General features: G+C 48.3%; 1 protein-coding gene across 1 annotated transcript in view; it reads left to right on the plus strand.

Moving 5' to 3' along the window:
- The first annotated feature begins 2,353 nt into the window (after positions 1-2,353).
- The window catches only part of EGFLAM (EGF-like, fibronectin type III and laminin G domains), a 160,389-nt gene continuing 136,203 nt past the window's right edge, over positions 2,354-26,539 (plus strand). Inside the window, exon 1 of the mRNA XM_015420161.1 lies at positions 2,354-2,752. Coding sequence (XP_015275647.1) covers positions 2,638-2,752 — 115 coding nt within the window. The 5' untranslated portion in view covers positions 2,354-2,637. The remainder of the gene's footprint in view (positions 2,753-26,539) is intronic.

The following is a 26,539-nucleotide window of genomic DNA, read 5'->3' on the forward strand; positions in this document are numbered from 1 at the left end:
TGCTTAGGGTTGTCACCCTCCAGGAGGTAGCTGGAGATCTCGAGATTACAACTGATCTCCTGACGATATAAATCAGTTCACCTGGAGAAAATGGCCACTTTGAACGGTGGACTCTAAGGCATTATGCCATATTGAAGTCTCCTACCTCCCCAAATTCCGCCCTCTGCAGGCTCCACCTCCAAAATCCCAATCTGGAGCTGGCAACCCTAGTTGTGCTACTGAAAGAGTTTTGTTTTTAAATGACACCCCCCCCCCCGTCTTCCACCTGGTTACAAGTTCCTGCCACTTCATTCCTCCCTCATTTCTGCTGCCTGAGTAGGCCAGGCCTCAAATTAAACCCAGGAGGGATGCTAGCTGACTGTTCATTCTCTGTCTTGTAGGGAGTATTTTACATCAGAATTGCTGTGTGTGTATGAGGAGAACAGAGTATGTTGTAGACCAGGTGGCAGATTCATGGTTCTAATAATGTCCTTTGGGAAGTGATCTTAGGTCTCTAAAGGAGTGGTACTGAATAGACTTGGATGTTCTTGGCAGGAAGTAACAACATTTATTCCAAACGGAGAAAGCAGAGGGTTCCAGACAGGGCTGTTTAATGTCTTGGCCCCACAAATTTACTGTCTTCTACAGGGTGGTGCCTTTAGGATCTAGTCCAATTTATTGTCTGCTCAAGGTGGCTAGACTTTAAGGTTATTCCCATTCTTCTGCTTGCTACACTGAAACTGTCACTGAGTTCAATGGGACTTACTCCTAAGAAAAGTGTGTGCCTCAGTGCTTTTCACAAAGGAAGCGCCCACAAGATTTCACATTTCCCAGGCAGAAATGCCAAACCACATCAGGTAATTTTTAGAAAATGGCTCTTTGCCATTTTCTGTCCCAGGCCACTTTCCGTTGTCTTGCAAACAGTGCAAGGAAAACTCAGAAGTACTTTAAGCATCTCATGAAAATGCCCACCAACTTCTATGAGAGCCAGTTTGGAAAACAGATTTAAAAATGTATAAAATTCAACTGAGTCATTGTCTCATCATGGATACCAGTTGAACGGTGGGAGATCTCTAGGTCCCACCTGGAGGTTGGCAACCCTACCTTGGGACCATTCTCTGGCAGCAGCTGCAGTGTACAGTGGGGAGGGCGGGATAGAAATCCAATAAAATAAAAATAAATAAATACAGAGGTCACTACATCTGAAAGTGTGTTGAGGTGATAAAGGGACTCACAGCTGGCCACATGTAGATCAGAGAACCAGTTTGGTGTAGTGGTTAGGAGCAGGGGAAGGAGATTGTAAACCGCTCTGAGACTGCTTTGGGTATTGAAGGGTGGGGTATAAATCCAATATCTTCTCTTCTTGTAATCCCAGATGTCCAGCCACCACCTGGAGGCTGGCAACGCTAAATACAGTCTTGCCATGAAATTAAGGAACCATGGCTCAGTGGTACATGATCTACTTTGCATACTGAAGGTCCTAAATTCCATCCCTGGCATCCCCAGCTAAAAGGATCGAGTAGTGGCTAATGTGGAAGACCTTGACCCGAAGCCAATAAGTGCAGGCAATACTTACCTGGATGGATCGATAGCCTGACTCAGCATGAGGCAGCATCATGCTTTCAAAGGTGTAGCAGCACTTTTCAGAGGAGAAGAGAGAGGCGCTTTCAACAGGGCCACTGCTTGCCCCAACTGTATTTGGCTCAAGTGGTTAAGACGCTGAACTGCAGGCTGTGGAAGGTCAGGTGCCGCATGATGGAGTGAGCTCCCATCTCTAGTTCCAGCTCCTGCCAACCTAGCCGTTCGAAAGCAAGAAATTGCAAGTAGATAAATAGGTACTACTTCGGTGGGAAGGTAACAGCGTTCCGTGCGCCTTGGTGTTTAGTCATGCCGGCCACATGACCACGGAAACGTCTTCGGACAGCGCTGGCTCTTCGGCTTTGAAACGGGGATGAGCACCGGAACCCTAGAGTCGGATTCGACTGGCTTTCGAGCAAGAGAACCTTCACCTTTACCTTGGAAATCCTGAGAGCGCAGGCAAGGGAGTAGTCGAGGAAGGGACCCAATGAGGCTCACGGAGGGGGCGGAGCATGGATCCCCATCCCCCCCCCGCAAAGAGCCGGAGGGGCGGGGCATGTCGCTGGCCCGGCGAAGGTGGCGTTGCGCGAGCGGCACGGAGGGCGCAAAAGGGCGCGCGCCCTCCTTCTCTGCGCGAGAGCGCTCCGCAGGCGGCGTCAGCGGGGTTGTTCCTCCGGTCGCCGCAAATGACCGTTTGGCGGCTTCCTTCCAGTCCCCCGAGGAACGGGAGCCGCTCTAGTGGCGCCTCGTCCCTTGGTTCGAGCCTCTGCGCGCCTTGCGTTCCGGGGGGAGTCCTCTAATCCCACCCCAGGGCAGGTCTCCGCCCTTTTGCGTGCGCACAAGCCCGCCTGGGCGAGTTTTGCTCCCCGCCAGTCCCGCTTAGTGCTGCTGTCTGCCTTCCGCAGGCGCCGGACCTGCGGTCGCCTCTAGTTCCTCCCGAGCCCTCCACTCTTGTTTAGAGCGCCCTCGGGATCGCGAAGGCAGCCTTCGGCCCACGCGCTCTCTGCAACTTGCCCAAACTTTGATCTGTTGTTGTCGTCGTCGTCGCCGTCGGAGTGGGTCGAAGCGAGCGGAGCCCAGATGGAGTTACCCCGCCGCCGCTCTCGGTGCTGCTCCTGCCGGCTGGCTTGGCTCCTCTTGGCTTGTTGCGTCGGACCCTTCGCGGCCGCCAGAAGGAACATCCCGCGGAGTCAAGGTAAATCCGGGGTGTGTGCGTCGCAACTCGGCGGTTGTCCTCGGAGCGTGGCGGGCGACCTCGCATTCAGCCGTTGGGAAAGGTCAAAAAGTGCCGTAAGGGAGCAGAGTCGGGGCGGAAACCTTCCGATTTGTGCAGGGTCGGGGGAGGGGAGAGCCTTCAGACCAAAGCCTTCGGGTCACACTTAACACAGACGTGCTTCGAGGAGTGTGACCACACGCACCCCCTGCGCTGTTCCTTCCCCTGTTGGGTCAACCTTAGCGCTGTGCACAAGTCGTCCGTCCCCCCCCCTTCATGTTGCCTCCCGAAGAGCTGTTAGACGCGCAGACGGATCCCATGTGATCTCAATTACTGGGCGCTTGGAAGGGGGGAGTCGTGTTGAGACTTAAAGGTAAAGGTAAAGGTTCCCTTGCTCGAAAGCCAGTCGAATCCGACTCTAGGGTTGCGGTGCTCATCTCCGTTTCAAAGCCGAAGAGCCAGCGTTGTCCGAAGACATTTCCGTGGTCATGTGGCTGGCATGACTAAACACCAAGGCGCACGGAACGCTGTTACCTTCCCACTGAAGTGGTACCTATTTATCTACTTGCAATTTCTTGCTTTCGAACTGCTAGGTTGGCAGGAGCTGGAACTAGAGACGGGAGCTCACTCCGTCATGCGGCACACTCGGGTCTCGAACTGCTGAACTACTGACCTTCCGCAGTCTGCAGTTCAGCGTCTTAACCACTTGAGCCACCGCAGCTCCGTTGAGACTTACCCGAGCTTTAAAACATCCCTTATTTAAGCCACATTGTCCACCAACATAGGTTCCTGTTTCCTGTTATGAGAAGAACAATTGGATGACTCTTCTAACCTCTGAAATTCCGTGGTGACCAGCCCCAGTTGTCACATGGACACAGCAGATTGCAAAAAAGGGGGATCAGCAATCGTAGGAAAGGGATGTAATCTTCCGTAGTTGTTCCTTGGTTCATCCCTGGTTCCGGACTCAAAGAAAGTGTTTTTTATGGTTTTCAAGTAAAATCCAGCTATTATTATGATTAGTATTAATATTTCCCAAGGCATTGTTTAGCAGACGTGTGTTGATGATCGCTATGGAAAAATATGACTTTAATTTAGAGTTTACGCCTAGCTGTGCGAGAGGAAAAAATTCTGGCAGTCTGCAACATCATGTTTTTGCTTGAAGCAGAACCAGCAGGTCTGACATCTCGCCCTGGCATAGTTCCTTTCCCCTTTAACAGGTAGACAGAATTCTCATAACTGCCTTTCCTTTCCAATCTGGAAAAAGTTTAACCTGTTGAATTTCTGTCTGCTGTACAGCTGTTAAAGGCACGGGAGCTGTGCGATGGGGGGGGGGGGAAGCTGCAGGCTGTAAAAGTCCAGTTGCCATAAGAAACGTCAGCCTGAGGCTTAACACGGTGGACCCGATCCTTTTAACCGCCCAACTCCAGAGTAGATCCTGCTAATGCTCTGTAGTCAGGGGGTTGTAGTCAATTATTTAAGGTTTTCTCATTTAATCCTGTGGATGCACGGGTGTGCTTATTGTTGCGAGCATTTCTACTGGGCGGATCTCTTATGGCTCATTAATATTTTATTGGCTCAGGAGGCTTCCATTGGAAAAATTAACTCCCCCCCCCACAGTCATGTTGTTAAACGCTTGCTCATTATACCAACCCGGCTATTATTTGACTGCAGGCGGCGGGTCTTGAATTGCGAAGGTCTTTCCGAGTAACATGAACGCCTGGGCGGGTTGCCTGCAATTCTGTTTCATTCACTTCAAACACACGGAGCCGATGCGTGTGCTCGCAAAGACAGTGTTATGTTCTCTGTCCCCTTACTGTACACAATGCCAGGGTGTTAATTGGATAGGGCCTCCGATGGAATTAACCAATCAGTGCTTCTTTCTGCAGCTACTAAGGGGGGGGGGGAAGCAGAGACGCAGATATCAGCATTAATAGAAACAGTATCGGGCTTGAGAAGCAATAGTTCAGATGGAAAGAGGTGTCACAGCTCGCTTGGTCCAAGCCAGGAACCTGCTATAGCTCAGCCGAGATGAGCTGACTGTGTGCAGTCTGCTGAAGGAATTGGTGTTCTGTATGGTTTAGAGTGGCTCAAGATTTTCCTTTCGGGTGCTGCTGTCTCGCCATCACAGCGACTTATTCATGCTGCATCTGTCCTGAATTGTGAATATAGGAAGCAGTTTCAGCCTCGTTCACATAAGCTGATCTTTAAAAACCTCTAGAGAAAGAGGCAGTTTTTTCCACTCGCTTGGATCTGTTGCTGAACTGTTGTTATAGCTGAGGATTGTTTCGTGATACTCACTTACCTGTGTATTGCTCTTAACTTGGGCTCATTCCAGGTGGCCCTGCTTTTATTGCAGATCTCCCTGTTCTTAATGATGGTGTTTGGGATATTTAAAAACTATGCCAGGATCCTTTCTTAATCTTCAGTTCTTCAAACTAAGCATGTGTTTCTCATGTCAGCTTCAAACTCATGAAGTTTGAGCCTCTACACATTTACTCTGAAGCAAGCAAGTCCCATTGAGTTCAGTGGGGCTTACTCTGTAGTAATCAGTTTGCAGTTGAGCAGCCTCATCCAGTGCATCATTATTGGCAATAAATTATATTGAGCACACCAGGACATGTTTTGTGTTTGTGTTGCATGCGTGAATAGCCATGTATAAGATCTCTCTGTTAATTTTTTTGGCTGTTTTTCTCTAATTCCTCTCTGTTTTGTTTTCTGTTCCCTTTCAGTCCTATAATCTGGTCTGTGAATAAGATTATAATAAGGTCTTTTCCATGACTGGTGTGTACCCACCAGTTTGTCAGTAGTATGTAGGAAATTCCTTCAAGTAGTTGCATTGTTTCTTTGTTTTAATGGCTAGCACAGTTAGGTGGGAGAGGATTCTGCATAGGAAATAACATGAAACTTGCATGTAGATTGTCCCGAGAAACAATTGCACCTGCAGGTCCTTTGGTATCCGTGCTGTCCTTAAACTGTTACACCTTCTAAGCCCATTGGCTTCCGTGGATTTAGAATTTATATATTTACTTTTTTTTTATAGTCCACCTTTCCCTCTGAGACTCAAGGCGGATTACAGAACACAAAAATGTAGTCATCCAGTGTAAGGCATCCAATAAAATATGACTAGGATTATAGAATTAGAGCTAGTGGGAGGGGCCGCAGGATTTGCAGGGGGAATCCCACCCCTCCCATTGCCAAACCTGGCACAGTTCCAGGGACCACCATCCATCTTAATCTCGTTGGCGACAGTGGCAGTGCTTGGGAGCTGCTCTGAGCCTGGAACAGCTTCCAGCATCCTCCACTACAGCCTCTGGGCCCAGAGCCTTTCCCAGCATCCTCCAGTGGTGCCCCCAGGCCTGGAGCTCTCCTGGCACCCACTGCTGCGGCAGCCAGGCCCGATGGCTCTCCCAGTGAGGTTAGGTGGAGCTGAGAGAGCTCTGAGAGAACTGGTCTTGAGAGAACAGCTCTGAGAGAACTGTGACCCAACCAAGGTCACCCAGTTGGCTTCATGTGCAGGAGTGGGGAATCAAACCCGGTTCTCCAGATCAGAGTCCACTGCTCTTAACCACTACACCAAAAAGAAACACTACTTCCTAACCTCTAGCAATTATACTAAGACAAAGTGGATGATAACCTGGATATCCTGGGTTAGTCAGATCTCTGAAGCCAAGCAGGGTTGGCCCTGGTCAATATTTGGATGAGAGACCACCAAGGAATACCAGGGTCACTATGAAGAGGCAGGCAGTGGCAGACCACCTCTGAACATAGAATCATAGAATGTTAGAGTTGGAAGGGACCTTGCAGGTCATCTAGTCCAACCCCCTGCACTCTGCAGGAGCATAGCCAAAGGACAGCCCTACAACATACCTAAAAGGTGGTCGTCCAGCCTCCACTTGAAAACATCCAGTGAAGGAGCATCCACCACCTCCTGTGGCAGTCTGTTCCACTGCTCAACCACTCTTACAGTTAGGAAGTTTCTCCTGATATTTAGCCGGTATCCGACTCCCTTGTAATTTCCACCCATTAGATCTAGTCTTGCAATCCGGAGCAAGAGAGAATAGATCTGCTCCATCTTCTACATGACAGCCCTTCAAATATTTGAAGATCGCAATCATGTCCCCTCTAAGCCTTCTTTTTCCCAGGCTAAGCATACCCAACTCTTTCAGCCTTTCCTCATAAGACTTGGATTCCAACCCTCTCACCATCCTGGTTGCCCTCTTCTGGACACGCTCGAGCTTGTCGATATCCTTCCTAAAATGTGGTGCCCAAAACTGGCCACAGTACTCCAGGTGAGGCCTGACCATAGCAGAATAGAGCAGAACTACCAGGTGAGACCTGACCATAACAGAATAGAGCGGAACTACCACTTCCTGTGATCTGGACACAATGCTTCTCCGATGCATCATAAGATTGCATTAGCTTTCTTTGCAGTTACATCGCACTGCAGGCTCATGTTTAGCTTGTGATCTACCAGAACACTTAGATCCCTTTCACAGATGCTGCTGTCAAGCCAAGTCCCTCCCATTCTATATCTGTGCCTTTGATTTTTTGTACCTAAGTGTAAGACTCTGCACTTATCATCTTGTGCCTTGACACCCCTATGGGGTTGCTTGACAGCAACAACAACAAAAAAAGTGGATGATGTAGAATAACCACTGGCACAATGAAACTGTAGTTCATCATTGTTTCTGTTCCTTAGTTTAATTGGGATGCTGGTGAGCAGTTCTTAAGGAAGGTGCATATGATAAGCAATTAAGCGTTTTCTGTTTAGTGGTAACAGTAGTCTTGAAATGTCATTACTGCCTTGATCTTTGTCCTGTCACCTGAGAATATGTTCTTGAAGTCTGGTCCATAAACCCAGAGATCTGTGCTTGCTTTTATTTATTCAGTGACACCCTACTTTTCTACACGATGGAGACCTAAAGTGGATTACATTGTTCTTCCATTTGATCCTTACAGTAGCCCTGTGAAGTAGATTAGGCTGGGAATATGTGACTGGCCCAAGGTCACCTAGCGAGTGTCCGTGGAAGAGCGGGGATCTGAACCTGGTCTCCCAGACCTTAGTATGACTCTCTTAACTGCTGCGCCATGCTGGCGGCTTGACATTTTAATTTCCTTGGGACAATCCCATAGTTCAGCTATACTGTATGTTCCCTCAAAGAAGAGAACCCCACAGGTAAGATGATCCCAGTAAGAGAAAAGTTTATGCCCCAAAGGTTTTTATTACTGTGCATATGGCGACTGCCCTGACCCAGATGGCCCAGGCTAGCCTGATGTCGTTAGATTTTGGAAGCTAAGCAGGATTGGCCCAGGATAGTATTTGGAATGGAGACCACCAAGGAGGTTCAGGGTTGCACTGCAGAGGCAGGCAATGGCAAACCACCTCTGAACATCTCTTGCCTTGAAAAACCCAAAGGGTCGCCTGAAGTCAACTGCGACTTGACGGCACTTTCCAGCATAACTATGACTTGTATGCAGATTTACGGCAGCCCCTATTTTTCTTGATGGGGAAAAACTAGTTTTCCGTACGGGTAAGTCGGAGCTGCAGTGGCTCAAGTGGTTAAGACGCTGAACTGCAGGCTGTGGAAGGTCGGTAGTTCAGCAGTTCGAGACCCGAGTGCCGCATGACGGAGTGAGCTCCCGTCTCTAGTTCCAGCTCCTGCCAACCTAGCAGTTCGAAAGCAAGAAATTGCAAGTAGATAAATAGGTACCACTTCAGTGGGAAGGTAACAGCGTTCCGTGCACCTTGGTGTTTAGTCATGCCGGCCACATGACCACGGAAACATCTTCGGAGAGCGCTGGCTCTTCGGCTTTGAAACGGAGATGAGCACCGCAACCCTAGAGACGGATTCGACTGGCTTTTGAGCAAGGGAACCTTTACCTTTACTTTAAGTAGGGGTATTGTTTTGGAACCTTTACCTTTACCTTTAAGTAGGGGTATTATTATTGTTATTCAGAATGCTTGAACACCCTTGTTGGCTCAGCACACAGCCTGTGCAGCCGTCACAAGCAAGCAGCCAACCTCTCAATGAGCCATTTGCCTTTTCATAGGGCCAAACCCTGTTCATCCGGCAGACCTCCACCCACAAGCCATTGCTGCTGCTCGGCAGGACATCCTGCGCATCTCCCCTTCCTAGCAGATGCCCACTGCAGCTGGCCTGATCACAGGAAGTCGGGGAGATGAGAGGCCCCTCCCACTGACAGTCACAGTAGTCCAGCGCAGTATTCTCATCTGTTGAACTTGCCGTCTGCAAGGCTTATGGCATCCCTGATTGCTCTAGTGAAACACCCATCAAATAATGAGAATGGGGACAGGAATATGTTCTAAAGATGTGTGCATCCTTGCATGGCAAACAATGTGTGCCAGGGCATTTGGGAACAGGTCCCCATTCCCCCACACTCTTCATCATCAGTCAGTTGTGTTTCCAGACAAGAGCTGAGTTGACGGATCCCTTCTGAGTGCCTGCATTGACAGTGATGTGCTTTCAGGTTGGTTTTTGCCTCTTTTCCTTCGTGTGAGTTGTTTTGGTCGGTAGGCATGCAGATAGATTGGTGTCATGGCTACTGATGTCACAAAGGCACTCTTAAACATAATAGCTTACAGAATCTGTATGAAGGGAGGGTTTTTGGGGGGATGGGGGACTCTGAGCAGAAGATTCGTGACGAACTGGGCCCGGTTCGTGGTTTGCAAATGGAGGTTTGTGCCATCCCGCCACCATGAACCTCCCAGGTAGCTTTTGGGAGGTTTGTGTGGTTCATGTCGGCAGACACACTGGTGCCAGTGGTGGGTCTTGGAGAAGGCATCTAAAGGGAACCCTTTAAATGGCTTTCGCAAGCCATGCAGCACGTGAGTGACTTCCAAGCGGCACGGTCACCTGGAACTGGTGACCTGGAAGCTGCACCGCATCACAAACCACAAACTAAGTTAAAGAGGAAGGTTCATGGGGGTTCATCATGGTTCGTGAGCCCCACAAACCTCTATTTTCATGGTTCGTGCCCATCCCTAGTCTGAATGGTTTTTAAAGTCAAGTTCTAGAGGTAGAGATGCCAGCCTCCAGGTGGGACCTGGGGATCCCTCGGAATTACAGCTCATCTCCAAACTACAGAGATCAGTTCCCCCAGAAAAAAATATGGATGTTTTAGAGAGTGGACTCTATGACATGGTATCCCTATCCATCCCAGGCTCCTTGCCCAAATCTTCAGGAGTTTTGCAATCTGAATCTGGCAACTCTGCCTCCCTGATCCACTGCCAGGGACTGGGGAAACCTGGCAACCCTGTCCAGAGAACTGAGATCTGGGAGACTCTGGCTCAACTTAAACACTGCATCAAGGCCACTATATTTGCACAGAGCATAAATTCCGGTTGGGTCGCTGTTTGCAGCGTGGCACATTAAAGACTTTCTGATCTGTATTCCAGCATAGGTTTTTGTGGGCTACATTAGATGCATGAGGTGGATCCTCAGTTGCTAGATGTGTGTATATTTATCTACTTCACTTGCTTGGTATGGGGTGGGGGTGGGGAGTTGTGAAAATCAGGGCCAAAAGTCCATGCTCATTGTCTGCCAGTCTTCACTGGATGAAATACATATGCTCTGGTTTGAGTGGCCTGCACTTTTGGGTGACTGAAGGAACTGAACCTTGTGGAGCATCTGGGATGTTAACACAATGAGGATTTTCATGTCGAATGAATGAGAGCAGCCAGAAGGGAGCAGACAGTCGCTCCATTAAAGCACACTGATGGGGCTTTCATGGAGTGGCACTTCTGTAAACTTTCTTGGGGCTCTTGAAAGGGGGCGCTTTAGAAAACATAAAAGCCCCCTCAGAATCTGGGCTCCTTTTGATCTGCAGCAGATTCCTTGCTGACGTCAATCGAGACTTTTGCATGGGGATCAAGGGCAGTGTTTGGCGCTTGAAAGATTGAAATAGTTGAAGGCCATATTCAGAGCATCCTGGGCACCCTTCTCCCCGTTTTTATGAATACATGTACACTGAAATACACCCTTCTCCCCGTTTTTATGAATACATATACATTGAAATAAGGGCTGAGGTGGTTCAAGTAGTTAAGATGCTGAACTGCAGACCGGAAGGTCGGTAGTTCAGCAGTTTGAGACCCGAGTGCCGCATGACGGAGTGAGCTCCCGTCTCTGGTCCCAGCTCCTGCCAACCTAGCAGTTTGAAAGCAAGAAATTGCAAGTAGATTGCAAGAGTTGCTTAGTGTTGCGAACACTGCTGTAGAGAACCTAGGTGCAGTTTGTATTCAGATTCATTTGGGATGATTTTCCTGTTACCTATTTAGGTACCGCTTTGGTGGGATGGAAACAGCATTCTGTGTGCCTCGGCGCTTAGTCATGCTGGCCACATGACCACAGAAACGTCTTTGGACAGTGCTGGCTCTTTGGCTTGGAAACGGAGATGAGCACTGCATCCCTAGAGTTGGATTCAACTGGCTTTCGAGCAAGGGAAACCTTTACCTTTACCTATACATTGAAATAATACATGCACTTGCAGATTACAAAGGAGGGGCTGTGGCGCAGCGGGAAAGCATCTGCTCTGTATGCAGAAGGTCCCAGGTTCAATCCCTGGCATCTCCAGTTAAAGGGAATGGCAGTATGTGATTGCAGTGGGAGATTGTGGAGAGCCGCTGCCTGCCAATCTGAGTAGACAATAGCGATGCACCGATAGTCTGATTCAGTATAAGGCAGCTTCATCTGTGTTCACGTACATCCAATGGGTGTTCACAGCATTAGGTCACCAGGCTCAGGGTATGCTGCTCTGGAGATGTCTCCTTGCAATGTTCTCTCTAAGCTGTGGATTCTTGTAAGCAAAAGTTCTACTTTGTGAGCTACTGGCATTAAAGTTGTGAGCGAGCGATTTGGCCACTGCATAATCTAGTTCGCTGCGGAGCCATCCGTCCTGAGCTAAGTTAAAAATCATGTGAGCCGGAGGCTAAAAACCTGTGAACTAGGTCACACGAACTCAGCTTAGAGGGAACACTGTTTGGAAGCTTGAGTGGAATGACTGGGGATTGCATGAGAACATGACGCATGACAGCTTTGATTAAATGTTAAATAGACAGTATTTTTAAAATGATGGATTCTGAGGTTATATTGCTCACTTATGAACGCAAGTTTCCAATTGTGGGCTCTGAAGTAAACCAACAGTGTTAATTAATTAGTCATTCTAACTAATTGAGGCACCAGTTAATTGCAGGTTGAAATATGGCTTTTAATTAGACTCTAGTTGGAGATGGATCACGTGTGAAGAGTTGCTTAGTGTTGCAGACACTGCTGTAGAGACCCAGGTGCAGTTTTTATTCAGGTTCATTTGGGATGATTTTCCTGTTACCATGTTATATTTTTCCTTGGTATGGGGTGGGCCACATACATGTTAGGGGGCCTCTGCCCTTCCCAGGAGGCCCAGGTCAAACCATGACCACAGGGAGAAGGGATTGAGAGCTTGCCACTGCACCATTTCCCCGACTGGAAGTCACAGTTTTCTCCACTGGAGAAACCGACATGCAGCCCTGTTCATACATGTGCAGTGTTCAGCTGGACACCGAGTAGCTCTCTGGGTCAGGAAAATGGGGTGTGTGTGTGGGTGGAGGTCTAAGCACCTTCTCCCCACACACCATGGAATTGGGCCCACATGGACCTGTAATCATAGAATCATAGAGTTGGAAGGGACCTCCAGAGTCATCTAGTACAACCCCCTGCACCATGCAGGAAATTCACAAATATCTTTCCCCCAACGACCTCTGCTCTATGCCCAGAAGAGGGGGGAGAAAACCCTCCAGGATCCTCGGCCAAACTGGCTTGGAGAAGATTGCTTCCTGACCCCAAAGTGGCGATCAGCATTTCCCTGGGCATGTAAGAAAGGGCCACAAGCACTAAGCACTGATGCAACCCTTCCTGCCCTCCCTCTCATGATCTGCCTAAGTTCACAGAATCTGTATTGCTGTAAGATGGCCAAAGCATATCTCTGACCTGCCCCAGGTTCGTTTGGGAGCCTTTTAAATATTCATGACGTGTACTTAAACACTGTTAAAGCATATTTTAATTATGTAACCCAGCAAGCACTGTGTTCAGGGTCACAAAATTGACTGACTGTCCCAGGCCCTAAAGATGTCAAACTGGCAACGACCAGGGCCAGGGCGTTCTCGGTGGCGACTCCATACTGGTGGAACAAGCTCCCAGAAGAGATCAGGGCCCTGCAGGATCTTTTATAGTTCCACAGGGCCTGCAAGACAGAGCTCTTCCACCAGGCCTTCAACTAAGAAGCTGCTGCCACCACCACGAACAATAACAACACCATTTATTTATTTATTTATTTATTTATTCAATTTATACCCCACCCTCCCCACAAGCAGGCTCAAGGCGGCTTACGTTAGTCGGTAAAATCATCACTAAAGAGGTGTCCGACTCCACCATTACAGCCTGTGCCAGTTGATAAAGATTGAAAACAGATGGAAAGTAACCGTTACCGCCATCTCTAATGTGTTAGCTTACACCCAGCTAGCACTTTATGTTTTAATTTGTTTTTAGATGGTTTTAGCTATGTGACAACTGTTTTTGTTATGTTTGTAAGCCGCCCTGAGCCTGCTTCAGCAGGGAGGGTGGAGTATAAATCAAATAAATAAATAAATAAAGTAAGGGAATCGGGTAAGATTGACTGGAATGGCTGGTAGGCTCCAACCCACAGTTATCTTGCAGGGCAATCCAAAGTCAAGTTCCACCCTTCTACGCCCTTTGCTTTCAATGGATTTAGGAGGCCGCAAGTGTGCTTACGATGGTGCTGCTAATCATCCAGTTTACTCTTTTCAGGGATCCAGTTTCGGCTGCGGCGTCCTGGTGGATGTAAACTCGGTGGCAAACCATCGCCCAGCATAAGGAAGCCAGGGAATCCAAATGATCTCTAAGGAGTTCACAACGAGAAGGAAGGAGCTGGCATTAAGAAGGAGAGTTGCAGTGTGGTGAAGTGGTTAGGGGAGACCCAGGTTTGTGTCCCCACTTTGCTATGGAAGCTTGCTCGGTGACCTTGGGCCAGCCACTCTCTCTCAGCCTGACCTGCTTCACAGAGTTGTTGTTTGGAGAAAATGGAGGAGAAAAGAATGACGTAAGCTGCCTTGGGTCCCCATTGGCAAGTGGGGAGGGGTAATTAAATGAAGTCAATAACTCATAATACTGGTCAGTTGTTGTTGGGGGCAAGTAGTGGGGCATGGCAGTTGTATCATGCAGTGCCCTTTGACCTCCGGTTGGCATGTGGCTGCCCTGTAGCAGAGACAGAAGACTGGGTTAGGCCTAGGTTTAGTGTGGAAGGGCAGTGCTTACGCTAAGGTTTCCACCCCCCCCCCGGTTTGGCAGGGGTCCCTCGCTTTTTGGGGGGGTTCTACCCGTCGCTGGCCAGCTGGCCGATGGGGGAAGCCCCGCCCCCAAGCCCCAATACCTACAGCCACCCCTGTCCCTTCTCCCTGCACTTAAAGGGGTTCCCTTTAAGTGCAGGGAGCTGGCATTTCCCCGCGCACCCATTCGGCGGGTGGACGGGGGGGGCGGATGTCCCCAACGTGATGTCATCACATAGGGGATGCCCTGCCCCCTCCAGGAACGCCCCCCAAAGTCCCCCGGTGGGAGCTAAAATGGACTTGGCAACCCCAGCTTACGCTCTCATGTATGGATTTACTTAATCATCCCATTTTCATAGGCACTGACTAAGGTTTAAGAATAGCTGTAACCTTTTCTCATCCTTCTGCTCTCTGCACCGAGGAAAACAACATCTGCGAAGCCCGCAAAGGACTCATCTCGAATAGCCCTTTTGAATTCTAGTTTGTCTGTGAGATTACTCCAGAGTAAGAGGTTTATAAGGTGACAGGTCTACTTCAGAAGTCAGGAGGAAGTTTTGATTAATTGACTCCAACCTGTTTTTGGTCTTATTTATCCGGTTTACTAAACCTTATTTCTAGTCTAGTTGTTATTATTTTTTCCTTCGTATTTCGCTCCATGGCATAACTTGCTTACAAAGGTCAGATCTGTCATTACATTTTCCCCCTCAATAATTTGATGAAATTGTAGTTTAAAAAGTTATTTTGAGCTGAGTCATAGCTTTGGTCACTTGCTGTTATGCAAACGGCGCAGTGGGAGCCTTAATGCTTCAGAACAGGCCAAGTATAAGCTTTTATTGGACAGATGGCTAATTTTACTAGCCTGACCTCGAGGATCTAGTTCCATGATCCCCGGTTAGCTTAATGGCTGCTGCTAAGTACTGGGATAAATGGGAGAGACAGCATTTGTGAATTAAATGGCCATTAGCTTACTCTAATTAGAGGGGGGGGGAAGAGAACAAAAAAGACTCTAGATGGGGAAAAGGAGGTTCACTTCTAAAAGCTGACTTCTAGATTACTGTATAATTCTATTACTTCTCAAACTTGTGGTATACAAGAATGGGAGGGCAAAATGGGGGGGGAGAAGGAGGTCCATTGTTGTTTAGATTTAAATTTAGTGCATTTTTATTGAAGCAAGGGTTTAGGGGGAAGGTAGGGGGAAAGACTGGAGGTATCTCAGCCAATGCCATCTCTCTGCCACATCCTGAGTTGTGTTGGAGTCGCTCTGGTGTCGGAAGAGTTTTACAGATTCCATGGACTCCTAAAAAGGCCAGTAAGTGGGTTCTAGATCAAATCAAGCCCGGCATCTTCCCTGGAAGCCAAGATGACTACACTGAGGCCATTGTACTTTGGTTACGTCATGAGAAGACAAGACTCGCTAGAAAAGACTGTTAGATCGCCGCTAACAAAGATCCGGAGAGTGATTGCAGCAAAAGTGAACACCTTTATTGAAGGTACAAACAAGCGCTTGAAAGAAGTCATAACCAGAATAACTTAACATTAGGAGCTAGGCTCCTTTTAAACATTCCTGGGCTAACGTAGCCACGCCTCTGTACAATAAACAACCAATGAGGTTGAGTGGATAAAGTCCAATGAGAGTTCTTCCCTCGCAGGGACTAGGTGCAGTTCTGATTGGTCGCTGTTGAGGAGCGACCAATGGCACGTTAGCTCGGAGGAGCCTTCCTCTGGCTCGAGCTTAACATTGGGAGTCAATGCGGCGATTCATGTAAGATGTTGCTTTTTTTAATTATTAAAAGCAATTTTTATTAGGATAAGTAAGATCAAACATCATATAACAAACTATCACATATCCTTTTGTCCCAATCTCATGTAAGACGTTTCAATACACTACAAAGACCATAATGGCAGGAAAAGCTGAAGGCAGCAGGAAAAGAGGAAGACCCAATGTGAGATGGGTAGACTCAATCATGGAAGCCATGGCCCTCGGTTTGCAAGGCCTGAGCAAGGCAGTTAATGATAGGACGTTTTGTAGGTCATGAATTCATAGGGTTGCCAGAAGTCAGAAGCAACTTGATGGCAGTTCACATGCACATACTGGTCTGGGAAGTCCAGGGTTCCATTCAGCCATCGATAATATGGGCTCTGGGATGTCTCTCATTCAGGGACTTCACTGGGTCAGATCTGCTTAGATTATGGTTGCTAGCTCTGGGCTGGGAAGTTCCTGGAGATTTTAGGGGTGGAGCCTGGAGAGGGTAGTTTGGGGAGGGGAGGGACCTCAGTGGGGTAGAATGCCATAGAGTCTGCCCTCCAAATCAGCCATTTTCTCCAGGGGAACTGATCTTTGTCACCTGGAGACCAATTGTAATTCTAGGGGATTACACCGCTTGGAGGTTGGCAACCCTATCTTAGATTCATGGTGTGCCTTGGGACCATTCTGTAGCAGCAGCTGCAGCGTACAGTTGTCTGTAAGTGGGTTTATAAGATGAAGAAGGAGGGTTGGATTTATACCCCGCCCTTCCCTCGGAGTCAGAGCGGCTTACAATCTCCTTCCTCTCCCCACAACAGACACCCTGTGAGGTAGGTGGGGCTGAGGGAGCTCTGAGAGAACTGCTCTTGAGAAAACAGCTCTGAGAGAACTGTGACTGACCCAAGGTCACCCAGCTGGCTGCATGTGGGGGGAGGAGTGGGGAATCAAACCCAGTTCTCCAGATTCGGGTCTGCCACTCTTAACCACTACACCGCAACTGTGTTGAGGGGCTCACAGCCAGCCACATGCCCAGGTGCTTTTGTGATGCTGGTTATGTTTCTGCGTGGTGTGCAGAGACGAATTTGCACAAGTAAGATTAGCCAGCTTTGAACGCATGCCAGGTTTGCTGATCTGACCGTTAAAAGTACAACCATCAAAGCTCTGAGGCATTTACAGAACTAAGAGAGGGTGGATGCTATTATGTTTTAAAGTTGCTTTTGAATGTCTTTGAGCAATAGATAAGTATTATACGAATGCTAAGTATAAGTAGTATAAAAATGGGTAGTGTATGCTTGAGCTCAGTTAATGTATCCCCCTATATTCCCCCTCCCCAGTTATGACTGATTAGAGCGGTATGCGGCGCCCACACAAACAGTTGTCTGGCTAAAGGCACTCAGTTCTGACAGGGCTGGGAGAGGTTTTTCGCTGGGGCTTCAGGGAGCTATTGACAGCAGGAGCCGTCTTAGTAAAATAAAGCTTCTTGAACGTTACTACAGGTAGGGACAGTCATGATTCCTCATGGTAGTTGCAAGGAGCAGATCAGAGGGAAAAAACAAAACCAAAGAGCTATTGCATTCCCTTCCTTTGACTCTTTCTCATCTATTTCGCTCCTTTGATGGTAGGCTGGTCTCCAGGTAGGAGACCCACAAACAGGCCCAGACGTTGCTGCCAGAAGCACCCTTGCCGAGCAATCCTAAGTAGGTCTACTCAGAACCCTATTTAGGATAGTGTTCTTAAGGTTGCGTTGTTTAAGTCTATTTATTTTTTTGTTATTTAGTCAGCAGTTCTTTCCTGGGACTAGGTCCCCATGTCTGAGTAGGCCTGTTTACAATTGTTTCCTTAAGTATTTGTAGGCTGAATTTCTCCCCAATGGAGACCCAAGGTGGCTTACAGTGTCATTCTCCTCTCCACCCTTTTATCCTTGGATCAACAGCCCTGTGAGGTAGGTTATGCTGAGCATGAGGGCCTGGCTCAGGGTTGCCTAGCAAAACTTCCATGGCAGAGTGGGGATTCGAACCTGGTTCTCCCAGATCCTTGCCCAACACTCTTAATTGCTACACCACACTGGCTCTAGTATAGATGTACAGTAGAACGTAATAGGCAGTGGTATAAATTTCAGACTTCAGGTGAATGCTCATTTTTTGAACGTCCACCTATGTACTAAGCTTCCTGCATATGGGAAACTTAGGGTCACCATTGTGGGGGGCCCTAAGTTGGGTGGAAAGGTGGCATACAAATGTTTTAAATAAATAAAACTAGTACAGCAAGGAGTGGGCTACTTTAGAATCATATCCTGTTCATTTTGTTTTCCACTTGAAGGAGGTTTGTATAGGGGTGGAAGTACTCCAAAATGGCATCTCTCACTTACTACCTGAAATGGTCCAGTCTTCCTTACTATGTCCCTGAATGTACCAGCGTAACTTTTCACATCAACCAGGCTAATTTCATTTGTGCTATTCTTGGATACTGAAAGAGTCCTACCTGACAGGGCATTTGTATACTATGAATTGGTTATTTGGAGGACTGTTGTATGCATCTCATTCTGCTGCCTGTGTAGACCAGGCCTTGCGTTTATGATCTCCATAGGGCTTGTTGTTGCTTTGGTAGTTTCCTCTAAAAACCAACTCTGTGGAAGTCTACTCAGTTCAGGAGCTCTCAAGGTTGACTTGAGCCTAGGAGCAGCCCTTGGGGAGCACTGATGAACCTTTGGATGGAAGTCTGTCAGCATTTTCCCCATAGAAGAGGAGGAGGAGGAGGAGGAGGAAGAGGAAGAGGAGGAGGAGGAGATGGAGAAGAGGATGGAGGAGAGGATGGAGGAGAGGATGGAGGAGAGGATGGAGATGGAGATTGGATTTATACCCTGCCCTTCACAACCTAAAGATGTCTCAGAGCAGCTTACACTCTCCTTTCCCTTCCCCTCCCCACAACAGACACCCTGTGAGGCAGGTGGAGCTGAGAGAGCTCTTGACAGAAACTGCTTTTTTTCAAGAACAGCTCTTATCAGAGCTATGGCTTGCCCAAGGTCATCCAGCCAGGTGCAAGTGGAGGAGTGGGGAATCAAACCCGGTTCTCCCAAATTAGAGTCCGCACACTTAACCACTACACCAAACTGACTCAGGCCTGGGAAAGGGAGATTAATCCCCTGCAGTGTGTTTTGGGTAAACCTGTGTTAATCTCTGTGTTTTGTGAATATAGATGAAGATACAGTCATACTTTTTAAAGAGACATTTGTGGTTTTTAAGAAGGTTAACATGGAACATTTGCTAACATATGTTCAGGCGCAAGCGTTTGTCTCATATAAATTAGATGAAGTCATGGAGCAACTTTCTGCTAGCCTGATATCCTTGACCCATCCGTGTGTTGACTGAATGCATAGAGACGGGGTGGGTGGGTGAGCATGCTGGCCTTGCTCCCACCTCTGCGTGATCTCCTGCTCATGAGCGTGGTGGTTATGGGTGGAGGGAGTGTCCAGGCTTCCTCCCGGTGACTGGCAACCTTCAGAAAGTAACACCCTTGATCGCAGGAAGGGAGCCTATGCATGGATACTTCCTCCACTCGTTTGCACTGTGCAGATGATCATGCGGAGGTGGGGGGAGGGGCCAATGCACATGTGCCTGGAGTGGTCATATGTAGAGGGCTACTGAGACAGGCTGTTCATTGGTCTGTCAAGGTAAGTATTACTCTGACTGGCAGTGGCTTTCCAGGATATAAGGTATAGATTACATGACCTGCCTACCTGATCCTTTCAACTGGAAATTCCGGGGACTGAATTTGGGACCTTCTGCATGCAAAGCAGATCCTCTGTCACTGTGCCACAGCTGTTCCCTTGAGCGTGAAGTCCTCCAAGGTACCTTTTGCCATGGCTATTATCAGCCCCCGTGGTATCTCCTCTCTGCTGCTCCTCCTCCAGCTCAGTTTCCAACTCCCTCGCTATGATAACTAGCGTGGGGCTATTGTGGCACCGTGTAATCCATGAGATTGCGTGGTGACATCAGCGAGGTCTCCCATTACCATTAGTCTGAATGGAACAGGAGAGAGGAGCAGGCTGGTCTTTGCCCTGTCTGTGAACCTTGGCCCCCTTTCTGGTTTCAACTTTAATAATGTAGGTCAGAGAAACCCTACACTACACTGCTTACTGTTCAAATAGACTCCTTGCCTGTCTGCATGTTCAGTCTGTCCGGTAGTACATTCATAGCATGATATAACTCTGTGTGTTCATGTGTGTGTGTGCCAGATCCCCCATTTCATCACACTCTATAGTGTGGCCAGGGGTATGCTGTGGAGCTATGCCGATTCAGGCTGTTTGGTCCTTAATGTCCTTCCTACCTGTTCTCTTGGTTGTGCTACCAGACCGCCTCCCTTTTTTATCTTTTTTTTTTGGGGGGGGGGTATGACATTCTCTTAAAGTGGCTTATGTCCAGGTAAAATCTCAATAGCAAACTAATTTTAAAAAATCGCATCATAAAACAACAACAAGAAGGAGACAGAAGAGAACCAACAGTAATCAAGGGACAAAACCCAATACAAGGCAGCATAAAAATACCCAGCGGGAACCAGCAGGATCCTGGGGAGATCTGAATAACAGTGCTCGATAAATTCTAATTTAGTAGTTTCACAGTCGAGTCTCCCTTCAAAATTCTTTTGTTGAAGAATGATGGCTTTCAGGTTAGCAACAGAGTGTCTTGGGAGACTCAGATATTGCACGGCAGGTTTCTGAATACTGCCACTTTTTAATGTCTGATTTGTGTCTATTTATTCTTCTGCACAGAGTCCCTGTGTAGGCAGCAGGGAACTGTTAACAGATGATGGCATACATCATGTTGGCTGATGACCAGACCCTGATGGCATGGCCATCAGACCTTATAATAGTTTTACCAGCTCAAGTAGATGATTTGTGCGACACAAGTTGGGTTGGGGCCCTCCTAACCTGACTTTCATTACACACAAAATCAGGGAATCTAATCTCCCAAGTGCTGCAGGGCTGGGTTTGGTTCGTGATCATGGCACAGGGGTAGGAGGGGCTCTGGCCTTCCTTCTGGCCCTATTTTCCCAAGCTGAAACAGCCATGTGGGGAAGGCAGTTTGCCCTGCTTTGAGGCTTCATTTGTGTTGACTGCAGCACATGGAGTCCTGCACCGGCGTCTAACGGGCCACCCCTGTGGCTGTTTCAACTCTGGAAAATTATACATGAGGGAAAGCTGGAACACCTCCTCCCCCTGCACCAGTTTTGTGAACTGAATCTGACCCTGCCGTGCTTAGGAAAGTGTTAGGGTTGCCAGACCCCCAATGGAGGCGGGGGTCCCCTGCCACCAGGCCCCACTGCCCAGCCATCGATCAGCTGCCTGGCAGGGGGAACTTACCCTTCAAAAGAGGGAGGCCCAGCCAACGTGCAGTGACATACCTACGTCGCTGCCCACGTGACCCAGAAGTGACATCATCATGTCAGGGATGTTGGGGTGATGTTCTGGTTTTTGGGCAACAACTCTATGATAGAACTAAATTTACCATAGAGTTTTTGCCCAAATACCAGAGCATTGGCCCGACATCCCTGACATGATGACGTCCCTTCTGGTGACATGGGCATTGGCATAGGTATGTCGCTGCATGTCAGCTGGGCCTCCCTCCTGCTCCCAGTAAGTCCCCCCACATCCCCTGTTTGGACCTGGCAACCCTAAACCGTGTTATGTGTGCCAGCAGCTGGGTTAAGAGACCCCCATCGTGCCTTGGTCCACATGTGTTGTCTACCTGAGCTTTTAGCAGGTATGGGGGCAGAGTTAGGAGGAGCATGTGTCTTGTCTCCTGCTTACACGCACTCAGTACAACCTGTGAATAGACCCTATGCACTTACACAATAACTGTACAAGTTCTGCATATGTCTCTTTTTGCAGGATTCTTGAACCCACAGATGACATCTATGCATATGCAGGTTGTACAGGCATAGCCAACGTTCACAAGTTATGTGGGCACAGACATTGAGTCTGACGCTGCTCTCTTTGTACGCATCTTCGTGCTACACAGGTGTAACATGCAGAGTACTGTTTGTCTGTCTGTGTGTGTTGTTCGAAATATGTCACCCAAACTGATTCTAGAGTTCACCCACATTCGAAATCACGCAACACACCTCGAGGGAGTGCTTGGTATAATGCTCATTGTGATGGCAATCCTAAGAATACTTAGTAGAGAGTAAGTCCTGCTGGAATCAATGGGGTTTCCTTCTGAGAGACCACGTAAGCCCAATCTCAGAAGCTAAGCAGGGTCGGCCCTGCTTTGCACTTGGGTGGGAGACTACCAAGGAAATCCAGGGTTGCTATGCAGACCCCCTGATGGTCTGAGTGTCTCTTGCCTTGAAAACCTCATTGAGTTGCCATAAGTCTACTGTGACCTGACAGCAAAAAAGCAAAGCCAAACAAAACAGGCTTAGGTTTGTATTGCGACTTCCTGCGTTGTACACCAAAGAACAGGCAGTGCCATGGTTTCATGGGGGCTGTGTAACTTTTAGCATGGCTTCGAGACTTTAAAATTGGGAGACAATATTCACCGAGGAATTTTTGTCTTGCGTTCTCTGTGTATAAGTGTCACCGCACAAAATGTTTGGCTCATCCGCTTACCTGCTTTCCATTATTGTACTTAATTTTTTTAACCCTTTGTTCATCAGGAAGGAGGGTTGTCCCCCCCCCCCCACTTGGCTTGGCTGTATCCTTTAAGAGTGGCTGAAAACATTTAGAAGACTGTGCAGACAAATGCAGCAGTTCCCCTCGTTTGTGAAAAGATTGAAGAAGGCCAAGCCCCAAGAGAGTCGATCCGCAGCCGAATGCAATTTAAATCCCACCTACGCTGTGCCAAAAGCTATTGGCATTGTGGGTGTGTGGTGGTGGGGAGAAACCTCAGGTTGAGTCCATCCTGTGAAAGACCATTTTTCAATATGCTGGAAGGCGATTCAGTTCTAGGTAGGACTCTGCTTCAACCCTGTTGCTGACTATTCATAAAACCAAGACTCCTATAAGAAGAAGAGAAGAGATTGGATTTATACCTTGCCTTTCACTACCCAAAGGAGTCTCAGAGCGGCTTACAAACTCCTTTCCCTTCCCCTCCCCACAACAGACACCATGTGAGGTGGGTGGGGCTGAGAGAACTCTGACAGAAACTGCTCTTTTTCAAGAACAGCTGTGCCAGAACTACGGCTTGCCCAAGGTCATCCAGCCAGGTGCAAGTGGAGGAGTGGGGAATCAAACCCGGTTCTCCCAGATTAGAGTCGGCACACTTAACCACTACACCAAACTGGCTCTCTTTGGTTGCACTTTGCTCTTCCCTTTCCACCTGTGTGTCTTTCTATGTTTTTTTGTTTAAAAAAGAAACAAACTTTGTTCTTCTCACCTTGTCTTCCCCAAGGCTGTTTGCCTTTTGCCCACTGCTTCAGTTAACGGTGATGTCTGCAGCTGAGGTCTCCAACCATGGGACCTCCTCCAAGGGAGAGTTGGGGGAGATAATGCCCAGGCAGCGGAGTAGGAACTCTCTGCAAACCCACTTGGCCAGCTGTCCCACCACGGCAGAGCTCTTGGAGAGAATCACCTGGCTTGGATTATGAAGAAGCAGGTTCGAGTTTTGGTGCCAAAACTGCACTCTCTGCTGATCAGCTGGGGTGGCTTGTATTGGCCTATCAGGCCTGCTCAATGCAGCCTTCTGCAGCTCTTGGAGCAGTGGGTTGAAGGGAGACAACAGCTCCCAACCAGTGGGGAAGCCAGGAGGGGTGGGGGGAGAGCCCTTTGTTGTCCCACCAGTCTCCCAGAACTGGCCAGAATAATTTGTCTCCAATCAGAGAAGCAAAAAAGAGCTTCCTTACCCTCCTGGAAAAGACTACACAAGGCCTTTCCCCCCTCCAGTCAAACACCTTCAAAAAATTAGCTACTTCAAGGCCTCTAGACACAGAGAAAGGCCAGGGCTCCTCTTGGCCAACAAAGGCTGACAGTAAAAGCACCTTCCCCATTAGGAGCAATTATTCAAATTTCTCAGACTACAGATCTGAAGACAGGGATTTCCCTTTAGGCTCTGAGGATTCTGATGCAGATCTGGATGAAGAGGAAGGCCAGTTGTCTGAGGACGAAGCCCCCTCAACAGAGCAAGCCAACTCACTGCCTTTTCTTTCACAAGGAGCTTCCTTCTTTCTTACACATAGCATTAAAAATTCTACAGCTTTCTGCCTGGAAGGTAGAAACCCCCAAAAAGGAACAGGGTGGTGATGACGACGATAAAGGGCCCCCTGAGGTTTCCCCTATAGGGTTAGAGAGCTGAGCTCAACTTTTCCCTTCCCTTCCTTTTTTAAAAACTGAGATAAAAGAGGAATGGTCAGATCATACCAATCACCATTTATGTTCTGGACGTTTCCTCCCAAGCTTTTTGAAAGTTCCAGTGGTAGTTGCTCCTGTAGCACCAGCTTAGCATCAGGGGTGGCTCTTCCAAAAGAGGGAGATCCCAATGATCGAAAAAGTGACTCAGCTCTCTACAGAGCCCATGTAAAGGTAAAGGTTCCCTTGCTTGAAAGCCAGTCGAATCCAACTCTAGGGTTGTGGTGCTCATCTCCATTTCAAAGCCGAAGAGCCAGCGCTGTCCGAAGACGTTTCAGTGGTCACGTGGCCGGCATGACTAAACACCAAGGCGCACAGAACCTGTTACCTTCCCACCGAAGTGGTACCTATTTATCTACTTGCAATTTCTTGCTTTCGAACTGCTAGGTTGGCAGGAGCTGGAACGAGAGACGGGAGCTCACTCCGTCATGTGGCAACCCGGGTCTCGAACTGCTGAACTACTGACCTTCCACATCCTGCAGTTCAGTGTCTTAACCACTTGAGCCCATGAGGCTCCGTTAAAACTTCTGCTGCCACTTCTCTGATGGCAAGAGCCTCGTACATGTGGCTTTGTAAATTGTCCCAAGAATACCCGGATTTAAGTCAGCACCTGTCAAGTTACATGCACATTCTGGAGAGGGCAGCAGCCTTCATGTCTGATGCTAGCCTGGACATGATCCAGTTCTCAGCGGGGGCCATGGCTTCCACAGTGGTAGCCAGAAGACATTTCTGGCTCAAGTCCTGGAATGTGGACTCCCTTTCTAAGTCTAATGTGGCCTCTTGGCCTTTCCTGGGTGGCAAGCTATTTGGGGACAGCCTAGAGGACACCTTAATTGAGACCAAGGACAAGAAGAAGGTCACGCTGTTCACCAGTAAAAGGGAGGACAGACAGCAGAAAAAGTATGGCTCACGGTCCTTTTGTTCCTACAGAACGCTTCCATGATTTAGATCAGACTCCATTTGGCAGTCGTGGACCAAATACAAGCCTCACTTCAGAGCCACAAGTCAATACTGCAGTTCAGCCCAAGCACCACCCTCCAGTAAGAGAGGAAAACAGCAGCAACAACGAAAGTAACATCAGGCTAGTTCCAGTGGGAGGACGGCTTCAAAAATGTCATCAATTTGTCAGGCACAGACAAATGAGTAAAAAGAAAACATAACCCATGGCTATTCGATAGAATTTGTCACCCCACCTCACGACAGATCCAGGAGCTCACCAGTCCCTCACTGCCCCATCAAGAGACAGTGCACACAGGATGCCATCAGACATCTGCTGGAGATTGCTGCCATCGAACCTGTGCCATTGTCTCAAAGGTTCTTAGGCATCTATTCTATTTTTTTCATAGTTCCCCAAAAGAATGGGGACTGTAGGGCTATCCTCGACCTCAAATTCCTGACCAGGTCTGTGAGGTACAGGAAATTCAAATAGAGATTTTGAAGACCATTGTGGAAGCCTGGCAGCCGGAGGACTTCATGGCCTCCATTGATTTGACTGAGGCAGATCTTCATGTGCCCATAACTCCCCAGGACGGACAGTATCTAAGATTCACCTTCAGTCAAAAACACTTTCAGTTCAGGGCCATGCCATTTGGGTTGGCACCAGCGCCCCAGATATTCACAAAACTGATCATCTTACTTGTTGCAAGCCTGCGTCTCAAAGGAGTCCATATCCATTCCTACCTTGATGACCTCCTTATAAGGTCTCCTTCACAAGAGCAGGCACTCAGGGACATTCAGGACACTATCTAGTGCCTCTCCAATCATGGTTTCCTAATCAACCTCCAGAAGAGCCAACTAACACCTGCCCAAGTCATCACGCATTTGGGGTCAGTCATAGATTCAATTCAGAAAAAAGTGTTTCTTCCACTAGACAGAGCAGAGAAGATTGTTCAGCCCATGAAACAGGTTTGCTCTGTGAAATCAGTGGACTTGAAGTTACATGATTGCAGCTATCGAGACAGTCCCTTGGGCCCAGGCACACTCTTGGGTACTTCAGTGGACACTATTGCCATATCAGAGGCTCATAGCCCTCAAAGCACATCAGAGTCTGCATCAGTCAGCATCTCAGGAAGGATCTCCTTCGGTGAACACCCAAGAAACACTTGCTTGTAGGCAAACCCTTCCAAGTGACCACAGACCTACAGATCAGAACAGATGCCAGCCTGGTGGGTTGGGGAGTCCATTGCACACTGGGCCACATGTAGGGGAGCTGGTCCCATCAAGAAGCTTCCCTCAGCATCAATCTTTTGGAACTGCATGCAATTTGTTGGGCACGACTCCACTTCCAAGACCATCTATCTCAGTTGAACATATGGATATGGATAGACAACGCCATGGCCAAGACAC

The sequence above is a fragment of the Gekko japonicus genome, unplaced genomic scaffold, assembly GCF_001447785.1.
Source record: "Gekko japonicus isolate JY-2015 unplaced genomic scaffold, Gekko_japonicus_V1.1 scaffold86, whole genome shotgun sequence".
Taxonomy (NCBI): Eukaryota; Metazoa; Chordata; class Lepidosauria; order Squamata; family Gekkonidae; genus Gekko; species Gekko japonicus.